The sequence below is a fragment of the Taudactylus pleione genome, unplaced genomic scaffold, assembly GCF_031769625.1.
Source record: "Taudactylus pleione unplaced genomic scaffold, aTauple2 ptg000250l, whole genome shotgun sequence".
NCBI classification, from domain to species: domain Eukaryota; kingdom Metazoa; phylum Chordata; class Amphibia; order Anura; family Myobatrachidae; genus Taudactylus; species Taudactylus pleione.
Window position 1 is genome coordinate 6,014,647 of NW_028284652.1, and position 15,440 is coordinate 6,030,086.

Here is a 15,440-nt window from a genome sequence, read left to right on the forward strand (position 1 = left end):
GTTTTTGCACTGACCGTGATCCAGAGCTCAGTGTTCAATGTAGAGTCGTACACAACTCAGTTGCATCTCCACTTACTGAAGTCTGTATCATAACAGGGCTGTCACACATAGGTAGAGTTCAGTGAGGGCACGTCAACAGAACTGCAGGCTATGCAGAGTTGTGCATATTCAAAAATCTGCCTGTTTGTAGGTGTTGAGTACGGGATGCCGGCATTTGGGATCTCTGCGGTCAGAATCCCAACGCCGGCATCCCAACAGAGTTAGGATACCGACACTTGTTGGTCAGTATCCTAACCTCTCCATACCCCTAACCCTTCCTCCCTGGTGCCTAAACCTAACCTCCCTCTCCCTGCACCCTAAACCTAACCTTCCCCCTTTAGTGCCTAACCCTAACCCTCCCCCTACTGCCTAACCCTTAATCCTCCCCCTAACCCCAGTACTTACCATCGGGATACTGGTGCCGGGTTTCTGACAGGTGTCTTCAGAGCTGTAACTAGACTTTCTGGTGCCCTGTGCCAGAAAGAACATTGGCGCCCCCCTCATTTTTCAAAGGGACATAATGCACCCAAAAAAGGGGAATGGCCTCATGGGGAAGGACCAGGGAAGAGATAGGGGAGGCTATGAGATGCTGGGGATGAAGTAAGAGTAAGCTACAAGTGAGAATGATAATAAACAGAAATGTTACAGGCCCAAACAGCACCCCCTGACCTGTGGTGCCCTGACACTGGCCGCACTACCCTAGCTACGGCCCTGGGTGTCTTGATTTTGGCGCTGGCATTCTAAGTGACAGTCTCCCATTTGTAGTGCATAGAGCACAGGCCAATACAGCTTTCATTTTCATGTCAGGTAGTTCAAATAAATGCACAGTGGTGAATACAAGCAATAATCATGTCAGAGAAATTTATTTTATACACAATGGTTCTGTATTATTGTTATTACAATCATTATACAATATGGAAATACAGTCCGATTACACATGAACAACAGCCACATATCATTATTTCTGTACATTAGAATCTTGTTTCTCTTGGTCCCCAGAAATACTGGACTCTGCCCCAAGCTCTGGCTTTGTAAGCTCTGTTCCTGACTGGAGATACCCAATAAGACTAGAAGCTCCAGCAGCTGATGCTGACCCTAACCAAGACAATCCAGTGGATACTGCTGACCCTACAGCTGTTGAACCTGAAGAGATAGAAGATCCCAACTGCCTAACACTGCGAGCTGTGGCTTCCTCTGCATCTCCAGATTGTGCAGCTAAAGACTCTGCCAATGGAGCGACACATCCAGCTGCAGTCATCAACATGGTACCAGACCCAGGAGATACTGCATCTACTTTGGCAGCTACTATGGGAGCCAGTGTTTGTGCACCTACAGAAAGCATGTTCCCAAATACAGCTAGACCCTTACCAGCAGCTGAGCCCAATGCATTGGACATTCCCGCCACCCCCTGACCTGCAAGATCAACTCCCTTGGCTGCAACTGACCCCACAAGTTCAGAACTTAAGCTTACACCTGAGCCTATGAGTTTGACTCCTTTAGCTGTAGCCACTGCCATTTCCTCTGGAATGCCTGCCAAGGTCCTAAGTATCTGTAAGACAGAGTTACATAGAATTAGTAAAAAAAAAAAAAAAATTAATTCAAGAACTGGTACTTCAGCAGGCGCGCGCACAATTTAAATAAATTTAGACACTGCGATATTTAGGAAAGTGGAGTCGTAGTTACCCCATGATCCCAAACACTTGTCCAATACCCTAACATGCCATCTTGCATTCTTTCGGTCTCTTAGTTTGTACAAATATTTAAAATACATAGGGCTCACTCTACTGTAAGTCAGATCTGACTGCAGCTTGTCAGGTTAGTGAGGAGACTCAATACACATTAACCTGTTTGGATCTCAGCTGCTTAGACAAACCACTTACAGCTGAGATCTTATATACCGAATGAGCCCTTCTTACTGCAACATGGAGGACCAGAGAGTGCACCAAGTGGGGGAGGGGACAATCTGAACGCAAAAACTGGGCTGGGTATGCATGAGTCAGCATCTCAGTTTACACAAAAAAATTTATAAAAACAGCCACAGGAAACGGTAATCATAGCTGATCAGAACTGGCTCAGTACATCTTGTATTCCATGGCATTTTTATGATAAAATGAGTTATGTCATAAATTCTGTTTATGTTATGGTTTATTTGTATCTCACAAATATGGTTCTTATATAAAAAAAAAAAAATAAGTGAGGTATTTTTAAATTTAAAAGACCACTAAATTCATTTGTTTTAACAGCTATTACTAAAATCGTAAATTAAATACAAACATTTTAGGAGTTTTCCATGTTGATACACCTCCTATATATGAGCCTAATAAATGTACTTGAGAAGTTATATATTAGTTAATATTATTTGATACATTTATTTATAGTCATTGGAGGAATTGTACATATTAAACCTTTAAAAGACTGTTTAAGTGAAAAAGTTCCCTGTAGCAACCATTCAGCTTCTAGCTATCATTTATCTAGTATAGCTTATAAAATGACAGTTAGGGGTAAATTTACTAAGATTCGAGTTTAGTCGAGATGACAATCTCGGGTGAGTTTAGGCATGTTTTTCATCGCACAAATTTACTAAAGGCAAACTCTGGTGAGTTTGGGAGAGAGTTCTCTCTTCTCACTCGTAAAACTCGGGTGAGATCGCAAACTTGAATCAACTCTCGCAAACTCGGATGTACTTTTCATGAAAAAGATGCGGTTTGCAAATTTACTAAGATTCAAGATTACAATCTCAGGTGAGATTAGAGCAAACTTGCAAGACAAATTGAAGTTTCAAACACTCCACCTTCTGAGCTGCGAGTTTGCCAGAAGCATACACAGATCAGTGTGATTTGTGTATGTTTGTGCATATGTAGTTAATGTAAAGTGTTTATATTAAAAAAGAAATGACGTAGGGTCCCCCCCCAAAAGCATAACCAGCCCCGGACTGGTCAGCCAAGTCCTGGTTCCAAAATTTATGGGGAACAAAATGAGTCGGGTTCCCCCGTAATTTAGGAACCAGCAACTGGCTGCAGCGCCAGTGCTGGTTTTAAATATAGGAGGGAAAAAATAGCGTAAGGGTCTCCCTATATTTAAAACCAGCACCGGACCCAAACCAACCAGGGTGTAATTCCACAGCCAGGAGACCCTATAACCGGGTCTCCATGGCCAAAGCATTCGCACCCCAAGCTGTCAGGCCAAGCCAGGGATTCTCAGGGAAGGTGGGGACCCCCCAAAAAAGGGGCCCCCTCTCCTGAAACCCCAGATAAAAAATGGGAAAAATCACCCGAGATTCGGCGTTGCAAATCGAGATTACATAAAACAAACTCGATCAGACTCGAATCTTAGTAAATTTGCCCCTTAGAAGCTGATTGGTTGCTATTGGTAACTTTTTCACATTATCTCTCACAAAGGTTTGATACATCTCCCCGATTGACTGGTATTTTAGGTATCAGTAGTTTTGTATCTCTATCCTTATATAATTATGTACCCTGTACATAATTAGCACAACACTATGTTACCTTATCAGCCCTTGTGTACTAACAAATAAGTCAAAGCATTATAGTATTTTTCCTCCTCCTTCAGCGTTATAGGATAAAGTATAAAATTATTGATATTGTCTTTCAGGGACGTTTATCATAGATCAGACTTATTATAGTATACACTCACACATACTTACAATATCCAGGTTTGCACGCCCATATTTCAGTTCAAGAGCAAAATCTCTGCAGCTGGACCCATATGGCTTACTCTCGCCCACTGTTTGCAGAGCTGAACTGACCACCTCATCCCTGGGCACTGGGATCAGGTCTCCATTATAAATGTTGTTCACTTTGTAGCCGCATCCCTTTACTTCACCCTCCAGCATTGTTCTCTCAACCATGACAGAGTCTCCATGAAGAGCGTCATCTCCAGTCCCTACCAGCCTACCTGGGAAAGCAGTCAGCATTAGTGCTAAGAGCAAGACAAGCAATGGTACAAACAGGGGCGTCTTAAGAGAGGAGGGGGCCCATGTGCATTCCCCTTGTCAGGCCCCCTCCTCTCTTCCCGGTGGCCAGCAGCCGACTGATGCGGCTGGCTGGCCACCGCAGAAGAACCAGTAGACTATGGGCACTAGAGTGTGCCCAGAGTCTACTGCGCATGCGCAGAACGCCGGAAAATTGTCTGCGGCGGCCATTTTCTGGTGTTCTGTGCAACGCTCAACCCCGACGCAGGACCACGGACAGGTGAGTTTTAGATAATATGGATGTAGGGTGTGCATGCACCCGTTATAGATACGCCCATGGGTACATATTCATTTGTCTTAACATGTCTGTCACATGGCTTAAATTTGGCTGTTCCCTGTGCTGTTGTAGCCAGGCCCACCAAGAGCCGCGGCGGGCCCGGGTAACGGGGCGTGGCCTAATCGTGGGAGGCGTGGCCACGCCCCCTTCCCGAAAAAGCAAACTTTGTAGCGCCCTGGAGAGGGGGGGCACTCTGAGCCTCCTCAGCCCTGCTCAAAGCCAGGGGGGGTGCGATCAGTGTGATCGCTCCCCCCACAGGCATAGGAGACTGCTCGTGGCTGCTGCTCAGCAGCCACGAGCAGTCTCCCACTGCAGCTCAGCACACGCTGTGTGGGAGGGGGGGGCGGGTGGCGTTGGACCCGGGCCCCTCAGGAAGCCCGGGCCATCTGTACCCGCTTCCCCCCTCTCGGCGCCCCTGGTTGTAGCCACAGCAGTAAACATACAGTGATGTAGAAATGTAAACTTATCTTTTCATGAAAATAGTTAACAATCATAGTTATGCATTTAAGGGTAACCTTTTTTTAAAGGTACTGTACATGTAAATATGTTTATGGCTTGCTATACACACTAGCCTCCAATGTCACAGATGTCCAGGCCTCAGCCTCTACTGTGCATGAAAGTATATTTACAGTACTATATTCTTATTGTATTAATGTTACAGTCTTATCTTGTGCCTGAGAATACCTGTTATATGCACAATATATCCATCCCCTACATATACTGCAAAGTGATGATGCCCAGTTTGTGAAATCTCGATAATGTCTCCGTCCTGAAGAGGGGTGCCCTGTGAGATAAAGGAAGGTCATTATTAGCCTATTTTCTGTCTCCTCAATCATTAGGCTATTGCTATTTTATTTAAAATATGGAGACTGATTGTTGTGAATGGTAAGATATTGTGAATATAATTAACTAAAAAAAACGACACCACCAATAAGAAGTGTTTGTGTAAAATAATCAGTAAATAATCAATGTGGAACATTTACCTTATCTACACTGTACTTTCCAAGTACAGGATATAAGCACGTTATTCAATCTGTGCTCCTCCTCACGCATTATACAGTCATGACTCCCCACATCCTCTCTGTCCTTATCTACTAATACAGAGACCACCAGCAGGAAAGACCACAAAGGCTTGTGTCTAGGCCACTAAAATTGCAGGTCTGACTTGTAGTTCAGTACTTTTCCTATATTAAATTATGTACTGTAGGTCTGCCAGGGGTGGTGGGACAGTTGTGTTGTGTTATACATACATTATTCTTTGTGGCTTAATTTATTCCTGCTACACAATCTGAAGTGCACTATGGAGAATGATCTAAAGCTGTCTGACTTTCAGGGGATGGAAGACCGTATATGTCTGCACACGGAAGGGTTAGCTCTGCATGAACACTATGACAGCCATTACCAATCATCTCATCACATCTTTATATCACAAGTGTATTTGTGACTATGCACCAAGAGAACACACTTCAGTATAATTGTGATAACACTATTTCCTCATTTTAATGTGCACTGTATTTCTCAATGTATTGTATTTCTCAGGAGATATGTTATTGCTGCAATGTGGAATTTGAAACTAGAAAAATTGTTTAAAGAAAATGGGTACTAGCATATTTTTGAGTCCCTAAATGCATTTTTTTACATTTCTGCAAAAATGCACCTGCCGGCGGCTATTAGAAACTCCGACTTCCTTCAGCAGATAAAAATGGGGGTACCCAAAGTGATCCCCCATGTCTACACATCTTTAGGGGGGGTCCCTGGATTATTTCCCAAAAATTCCCATTGTGTTTAACCTGTAAAAAAAACGGGTTAAAAAAAAATATATATATATGACATAGGGACAACCCCCCCCCCCCAAAAAAAGCCAAACCAGTCCTGGTTTCTAAAAATACGGGGAACAAAATGAGTAGGGTTCCACCGTATTTTAGAAACCAACGCCAGGCTGCAGGGACCAGTCCTGGTTTTAAATATTGGGGGAAAAAAAAGATGTGGAGATCCCCCTATATTTAAGACCAGCACCAGACCCAACCGACTGGGCTGTAATGCCACAGCCCGGAGACCCAATCACCTGGGCTCCAGGTCCAAAGCATTAGCACCCCAAGTCGGTCAGCTCAAGCCGGTGATCTCGGGGGAGTCGGGGACCCCCCAAAGAAGGGTCCCCCCCTCCCGTGCACCACAGGCTTACGCTGAAGCCCGGGGCACTTCCCCATACCCCTGGAGCGGTGGGTGTGGGGGTAATGGGGGGGCCAAATAATGTAAAACTATTGTATTTTACAGTGGAACTACAAGTGCCAGCATGCCTGCCACTTTGCACTTGTGGAACTACAAGTGCCAGCAGACATGCAGCACCTGTAACTTAACTGTAAAATAAATAGTTAAATAAAGACGAAACACACACACAGTGATTAGTATAACTTTATTACACACACCTACCCATTCACACATACTTACCTATACCAGATGTTTCTGTCCCCTTGTCCAGTAGAAAATCCTTAATGAATGGCTCTGCAAACAAAAAAAACATACTCCCCTATATCCTGGCGCTGGTCTCTGCAGTAATCCATGAACTTGGCAAAACAAAAAAATGAGTTCACGATCCACATACCCAGGATCTGTATGTGTGTTGCCACACATACAGATCCCTCCCGAATGCCAGCTGACGGAACTGCACGGAGCTTGCACGTCCTGTCAGCCAATCAGCGGCCGCGCTGACTGTAGAGCGGACGCGGATTGGCTCTGGCTACTGACAGTTCCCACGGGGGACTGTCTGAAGGCTGCACGGGGGTTCCCGCAACGTTGCACCCCAAAACCCCAATTCTGCACTTCTTCCGCCTCCCATTCATATGCAAAACTTTTCCACCTATTACATTGCATTGACTTTCCGCCTAGGCGGAAAGTCTTCCAAATTGAATACGGGGTAAAAGCCAAACAGGCGAAAATGACGTCATCGGCGAAAAGTTTTCGCTGAAAACAGGCGAAAAGTGAATTTTTGCCTCAAATTGAATACGGCCCTTAGTCTTCCATCTACATGTTAGTGTTTGCAGTCTCCTCCCAATATACAACTCTAGGTAATATGTCTAATGTCTTCTATATTCTGACTTCTAAATTATAGCAAGCACAGCTTTGACTGAATCAGATTAGAGTTAGAGCCAATCAAGAGACAAGACCATATAGAAAATGAAATATTGTATATCATAGGCACCAGGCTCCGTGCTGTATGTACCCACACATCTGCCGTACAAATGAGTAACACTTAGAGCCCGATTCTGATGTGGACGCAGAAGCGCACAAAGCAGCATCTATTGGGGGTCACCCGTCTGTGATCTTATGCAAATTCTGCTATAAAGTCCTTCCCTTGTCTACATCCATGCGGCTGACTGTGCAAGGACTGAGACTCCCACTGTCAGCGACTGTACACCCAGCAATACTGATTGATGCGCCCTTATAGTCCACCATTGAAGCTTGCACCAGCCCTATGGCATGCGCAGTTTCTCCGTCTGACCATGGCCTCCTATGCTCGCAGCTGTGCGTCTGTGTACTCAGCCGCTACTGACATGCCCATAACACGCCCACTAAATGGACCATGTGTATGCGCATTACTAACCACCTGCCAGTCACCACCCAGGAACGCCAATCACTTCTCCACAACATTTCTAATACCGTCCATCTCGATTGCAACAGCACATTTGTGCGTATTCTCTGTGTAACGCATGTGCTGTACAAATTGTTAGGAATTATCGTGCATGTGAAGTAACAACAAAGGCTCAACTACATGAACGTGATCACCGCTCTGATTCAGCTTCTTATTTTTACAGGTATGAGACATAAGGACATATTTACTAAGCAGTGTTAGGAGACAGAGTGAAAAGTGATAAGGTGCCAGCCAATCAGCTCCCAACTGTCTTCTCACAGGCTGTGTTTGAAAAATGACAGTTGGGAGTTGATTGGCTGGTACCTTATCACTTTTCACTCTGTCTCCTAACACTGTTTAGTAAATAGACCCCCATAAGGACATATTTATAAATACAATTATTTTGCAGGAAATCCCCTGAAAAATAAACCCTGCAAAAATGAAGCATTCCCAGGATGTATAAAGGGGTGACTGGGACATGTATGAAAGACTAAATTCTATACAGCAATTACAGTGAAGACTGTATCAAATAACCCATCTCTTCCACTCCACCCAGGGCAGTAACAGGATTTAAATGTACCCTTTGCCGGCCCAGTCTCCTGTTGACTTTGAGCACCAGATCAGTTACACACACTGACGGGTGCCTGTCTGGAGCATCTAAAGGACCTTCTGGCGGTGCTGCAGCAGTGATCCTGGCTACAGAGTACCATTCTGGGCAGACTGCTAGGCCGTGGGGCGGCAATGGTGCCGCACACAGAGACCTGCAGCAGCACCAGTCACCCACCCCTAGTTATAGCTCTGACTACACCATACATAGGGGCCTATTCATCATACCTTAAAAAATCGATGGAGGTAATTAGGTTTAGAACTCGCATGGAGTTCTACCTAATTACCGGAGGAATTCATCATTCCTCCTCTCCATAACTAACTATTCCGAAAAGCTGTCATTTTTGCGATGACAGCTTTTCGGGAAATAGATACTTTTCCCTCTCTACTCTAACTTGCCGCAGCTGGGAACAGTGCTGCGCATGCGCTGTTACATTCGTAAACCCAGCAAATGCGCAGCACTGCCTACAGCGGCGGCAAGTTTGTGTGCACCTCCCAACCCCCTCTCCCTCCTCCCCCCTCCGCTCCCTTCCCCCCCGTCCCACACTTACCTGCCGCGCAGCAGCCTCCGGCCCCATCCTGCTGGTCTGACACATGGTCTCCCAGCACATCACAGTACAATTTAGAAAAAAAAAACTTTTGTTTTTCTAAACTTCTTTGTGTTCTGCTGGGAGAACACAGTGTGCGAGCAACCACCGGAGCCAGAGGTAAAGCTGACTGCAGGTAAGTGTTACCTGTTATTCGCCACCTCACAGTGGCGGATATTACCTCCATCAAATTCCGAAAATACATAATTTTCAGAATTTGATGAATTAACGCAGAGGGACTTAGCAAGGAGATATCAGTGTTTTCTCCTGTGAAAATGTCCTTAAAAACTTTATTTTAGTGATGATGAATAGGCCCCATAGACTGAAAGAGTTTTGCAACATAAACAGGGGTTATAGTCTGGATTCTAGCAGCGGTTACAACACAGGTATTTTATGCCTTCTCAGCCTCCCAGGTCAGCATAACCTTTGGTGAGAAATAACTCTCTTTCCTGTTCCTATTCCTAACAATCCCCTCACATAGGGACTCTGGACCTAATTCAGAAATGGATACAAATATTTTGCAGTTGAGCGATTATCGGTGGTCTGGGTATGCATATGAGTCGCACTGTGCATGCGTCAAGTTATATTACCATCAGCGGTCGCGAGGATTTGGCGAAGTGTGATTGACAGTCAGGGAGAGTTTGGAGGTGGTAATGATGGAGGGGTGGCCCAAATGCAGGCATGTCCCAACCGTTTTGGGGGTGTGTTGCAGGCTGCAATTGCGATCCCGCACATAGAAAAAATGGCTGCAGCGCCTAAGTTACAGTGGCCATTCTGAGTAGTCATTGGTTACTCAGAAGTTTGATAATCGCCGGCAGGGGCGCTGAGGGGGGGGCGGATACTAATTACCCGGGCCCGGGCTTGCTGGAGGGGCCCGGCGGGGACCGGACCCAGCACCGCCCCCCTCACTTAAATCACAGCAGCACAGCACACACTGCTGTGTGCTGGGCTGCACTGGGAGACTGCTTGCGGCTGCTAAGTAGCAGCCACAGCAGTCTTCTATACCTGTGGGGGGAGCGATCACACTGATCACCTCCCGCGATTAGGCCACGATCCCCTTTACCCAGGCCCGGCGTGGCTATCGGCGCACCTGATCGCCGTATATGTGTCTTTGCACTCAAGTGCTTGGATTTGCTAAGCCGCTGGTAGGCGTCTCGATACTAATCCCAGCGACTGCGACATTTGCATTCGCAGCAGCAATGGCGGCGGCATTAGCATCCATCTCTGAATCAGGTCCTCTGTAGCAATGTGGAACCTAGTTAAGATTCCATCCAGCTGCTCACTTCAGCCTCTGCAAACCTGGGAGGGAAAGACAGGCTTATAACGACATACTCTAATGGGGCACATTCACTAGCAGACTTTGAAACGACTGCATGATTACGACATTGTAATCATGCAGTCGTTTCACAGTCTGTGCTGTGCCTACACTGAACGATCAGTCGTTCAGTGTAGGAACATCAATCATCCCCTAACATGCTCAACCTGACGTTATCGTCAGGTTGTTCAGCATGTTCAGCCGATGATTGATGACGGAAACGACCAGCAGGAGCGCGCATTGCTGGTCATTTCAGACATTAATGTGCCTGATACATGAGCGAATGAATGATAATGATATCGTTATCGTTCAATCGCTCATAGAAATCGGCAAGTGGATGTGCACCTTAAGCCTACATTAGTGTGCAATATATTTTTATATGTAATGCATTTACTATTATTATATTTACAGTATTTTACAATTACAGCTATCATCTGAACAGAGCTGTCAAGTGAAGTTAGAATAATAATTATTTAGATAGATTATTGTTGACATGTAGTTAAATGGTTAAGCGCTACATGCTGTCTCTTCGCTGTATGCATGTTATTCACCAAACTTAAAGGTCAGGCTGTCTAAACTGCCGATGCAATACTTATTTACTTGGCTCTATAAAAGGATCTGCCTGTGCACAAGCCTGTCACTGTGTTATTGGAGTGTCACAGTGCTGTATGGCTGTAGAGTGCTTAGCCCAAGAGAGATTGATAACTTATCATATTGACTGCTGTTTATCTTCTATCACCTGCAGGGGCGGATTGGGCCACCCAGAAATTTCCCACTGGGCCGGATCCCTGCTGGGCTGGACCTCCTGTGTCATTAGAAGCAGAGACCGGCTATTACACAGCTACAGTGCTGCTGCAGCCGTGCTTAGGGAGTGGGCACTGATCGCTGAAGCTGAGCTGTGTGGTCACGTGAGTTGCTGCGGAGGCTAAGGAAGGAGATCCGTCGTAATTGGGCTGTGCAGCGGCGCAGCACAGCCTGTGCCACAGCAGCACATCCCTTGCCTTCCTTACTGGTGGTTGGCTCCTCCTCATGCTCAGTGCTCCTCTGAGCTAGCCAGGAGGAGACCTCTTTAGGCCGCAGCACAAAAGAGACCCCGTGCTCAGCCTCAGACAGACAGAGAGCATGTTGTTTACTTTCACTTCCTGTCTGAGGCAGAGCAGCTGCAGAGGAAGCAGACAGCCAGAGCGCGGAGCTACATGAGTAGGAGGATCTGCCACAGCCACACAGGATACAGGTAAGAACTTGAGGGGGGCAGATAATTCTGAAGAGAATGGTCTGATGACACTGCTAGGGGGGGGCAGAGACATGGATAGTGGGGGCTAAGGGGGCTGCTGATATTGCTATGGGGAGAGGGGGCAGAGTCATGTGGCGTTTGTGTTACATGTGTGGAGGACGTGTGTTAAATGCCTCTGTTACATGTGGGGAGATCTGTTACATGCTTGTGGGAAGGCCTGTTGGTGCGTTCCGAGTGGTATATGGAGTGACATGAGAGAAGTGAGTGGGAGGTCTGAGTGGCATGTGGTATTCATCTCTGTCCTATTCCCTTTCCAGTGTATATCAGAGTAAAAAATGTAAGAATTTGAAAGCACAGGTTTCAATGGGCACCATTTTTTCAGTTATCATGGGCGCCGTCAACTCTAGTTACACCTCAGCTGATATGTGGTATTAAATGGAGTAGTGGTGACTGTACAGTGATACACATTTCTCATTCTCTCTCCCCACACGTCTTTCTTCTCAACCTCCCTCTCTCCCCACACGTCTTTCACCTCCATGTCTCTCTCTCACCACACGTATCCCTCTCTCTCCCCACACCTCTTTCTGCTCCATGTCTCTCTCTCTCTCTCCCCCACATTTCTCTCTCCCCATTGTCTCGGTCTCCCCCGACCATAGCAATAATGGCAACAGCACCCTGGTCCTCCAGCAGTTGCAAGGAGGCTCGCTCTCTGCTCAGACCATGTATCTTAGACCTGCCTCCCCTCTGTGTCCATCACACAATCAAAGCAGGAGTGTGGCCCACTCCTGGGGTGGAACTCTGAGTGAATGCACTGAGGTAACTTCGGTTACAGCTCTCCTCAGCTGAGGCTGCCAGTCAGACGATGGGGAATTAGAGACTACGCTTTAGCATCTTGTGTTTAGGGTTCATTTATGTCACTGATTGGGCAATGTGCATATGCCGGAGACTCCTATCCTATTTTGATAGCAGCACTGCGTGTAGGTGGTTAAAAATCAAGACTATTGTGGTAAATTAATGGGAGGACCTTTTTGTGTACTGCGCTTACAACTATGTAGCATTAACACCCAGACAGCTGTGGGTGGGTGTTGTACCAGCTTGGAACCTTCTCTCCTCCGGAGGGAAGTGGTAGATTTGGCATAATGGGGTAGATGTATAAAGCTGCGAAAATAGTGGAGAAGTGAGCCAGTGGAGAAGTTGCTCATGGCAATCAATTAGCTTTGAGGTTGCATTTATTAAATTAATTCTATAAAGTTATAGGTAGAAGCTGATTGGTTTCCATGGGTTTTCCCACATTAAGGGCTGCTTCAGAAATTTCCCGGGCTGGTTCTGCTTCCCAATCCGCCCCTGATCGCCTGTATCTTGTTATCTTCAATAAAAACTACTATGGTTTGGAATCAACATGCAGACTAACCTCCTTGCTCACATAGCAATGGACCTTCCAACTTGTAGACATCGACCAATAATTATTGCCCCATATACCATGACTCACCAACTCCAGTGACATGCCTTGCAGTGTCAACTATCTGCTCATTGTAATCAATGCTGCAATGTGGAATTTGAAGCTAGGACAACCAATAAGTGATGTATTGATCTGATTATCAAAGTTGAGATAATGGTTACTACCAGACAGCAAAGAGAGAAAAATACTTATTTTTGAGACACTCAAATTCTTCTTGGTTTTTTGGTTTGTATTAAAACTTACTTATTATTTTAAGAATAAAATAATTAGATGACAGGGTAAACATAAGGTCTGACAACACATATATAGGTAAATTGTGACATAAGTGAAGTGAAGGAGAAACATCTTTTAAACACAGGCAAATATGTGTGTGTAATGTGTGTATATAGTTAAGATTTTGGATTTAAGTTATCATTAATTCATGCCTAATGTACAGTAGCATGTAAATTAATGTATAGGGAGACTACTGCATTACAGGCAAATCCTTGCCTTTTACACTATGTAGACAAAAGTGATTGCACACCCCCGCGCAAGCAAAATGGTGCGCTCCTGCAGTAGATACGTATAAAGATGTTCTTGATAACCCTGTGCTCCCGACAATGTGGCAGTTCTATGGAAACAACAAATATATTTGTCAAGACGACAATGCCACCTGTTGTGGAGCGATGGGTGCGATCTAGGCCAACACAACCTTCTCCAGTGTCACAGTTGGTCACTATATTTAAGGCGGAATGGCAAAACATACCACCTGCTGTTGTTCAGGAACTGGTGGACAGTTTGCCAGGAAGGGTGTCTGCAGTAATCACTGCACGTGGTGGACCTACGTCAATAAAATCTCATTGATCTATTTGCTGTTAGTGTCCAATCACTTTTGTCTACATAGTGTATAAATGTCATATTTATAACTATGACAAATTTACTATAAATGCTTATTACTTTCCTTACTTGTATCTCCATTTGTCTCTTGGCTATCTCTCTCTGGATGTCACAGCGCTTTCTTAAACTTAATTTATCTAAGACTGAGCTGATCATCTTCCCACCCTCCCGAATAACCTCACTTCCCACAATCTCTATCAATTGATGGCACAACTATCTCCTCTAGCCCCAAAGTGCGCTGTCTTGGAGTTATCCTAGATTCTTCTTCCCTCTCCTTCAAACCAACATTCAGCACCTCTCGCAGTCCTGCTTTTCCATCTCAAAAATCTTTCCAAGATCAGACCCTTTCTCACCCAGGATGCCACTAAAACCCTCATCCACTCATTGGTCATCTCCAGATTGGACTACTGTAACCTCTTCCTTTCTGGCCTCTCTGACTCCCAACTCTCTCCACTCCAATCTGTCCTCAATGCTGCTGCTCGGCTTATCTTCCTCTCCATACATTTTACATCTGCCTCCCCTCACCTACAAGCCCTCCACTGGCCCCCCTTCCCCTTCAGAACCCAATTCAAGGCTCTTACACTCGCTTACAAAGCCCTCACCCATTCCTCTCCGACTTACATCTCTGACCTCATCTCCCTTCACACTCCCAACCGCCCTCTTTGCTCAATAAATGCACGCCGCCTCTCCTGCCCACTGATTTCTTCCTCTCACTCTTGCCTCCCAAGATTTTGCCTGTGCTGCTCCATACCTTTGGAACTCTCTTCCTCTCCCAATCAGACTCTCCACCCCTCTACAAATCGTCTCTCAAGACCCACTACTTAATCAAAGCCTTCCAGTTCTCATCCTAACTCGCTGCTACATGCTCCTTCCTCTGTCTACCCCATATGTGTCATGCCTGTTTGTCTGCCCCTCCCCATTAGAATGTAAGCTCTCATGAGTAGGAACAAGCACCCTCTTGTGCTTCTCCCTACTTATACTTTCATCTACTCCTTACCCACTAGGGCACCTAACACTTATGCCCTGTTGCTTATTTGAGTGTTTTGATCGATAATGCAATGAACCTTGTCCTGCTTTGTATTGTATTGTACTGTAAGTCACTGGTTTCCAATTTGTTTATGCACTATGTAAGACGCTGCGAAACACTTGTGGCACCATATAAAGAATAATAATAATATGTGTTTAACCCTTCGAGGGTGACACCCGGGTGCAGCCCGCACCCTACTCATGACGCCACTGCGATGTAATACCGATTGGTGCATCCTTGTAGACCACCAGTCGCACCATCAAAGCATACACCAGTCCTATGGCAGGTACAGATTTTCTGTCTGACCATGGCTTCCTATGCTTGCGTCTGTGAACGCAGCCGTTTGCTTTGATATATCTGTGACTCCCCCAGAACTCATCCACTGAATGGACCAGTATTGT

The 15,440-nt window shown here is 45.6% G+C and overlaps 1 protein-coding gene across 1 annotated transcript; it reads right to left on the bottom strand.

Annotated features, from left to right (window-relative positions):
- Nucleotides 1-997: 997 nt before the first annotated feature.
- Nucleotides 998-13,181, bottom strand: LOC148515357 (uncharacterized). Its single transcript, XM_088480145.1, has 4 exons — nt 13,167-13,181; nt 4,992-5,091; nt 3,704-3,954; nt 998-1,588 (listed from the first exon to the last, which is right to left on the bottom strand). The coding sequence occupies exons 1-4, from the start codon at nt 13,179-13,181 to the stop codon at nt 998-1,000; spliced, it is 957 nt and encodes a 318-aa protein (XP_088336271.1).
- Between the last annotated feature and the right edge of the window lie 2,259 nt (nt 13,182-15,440).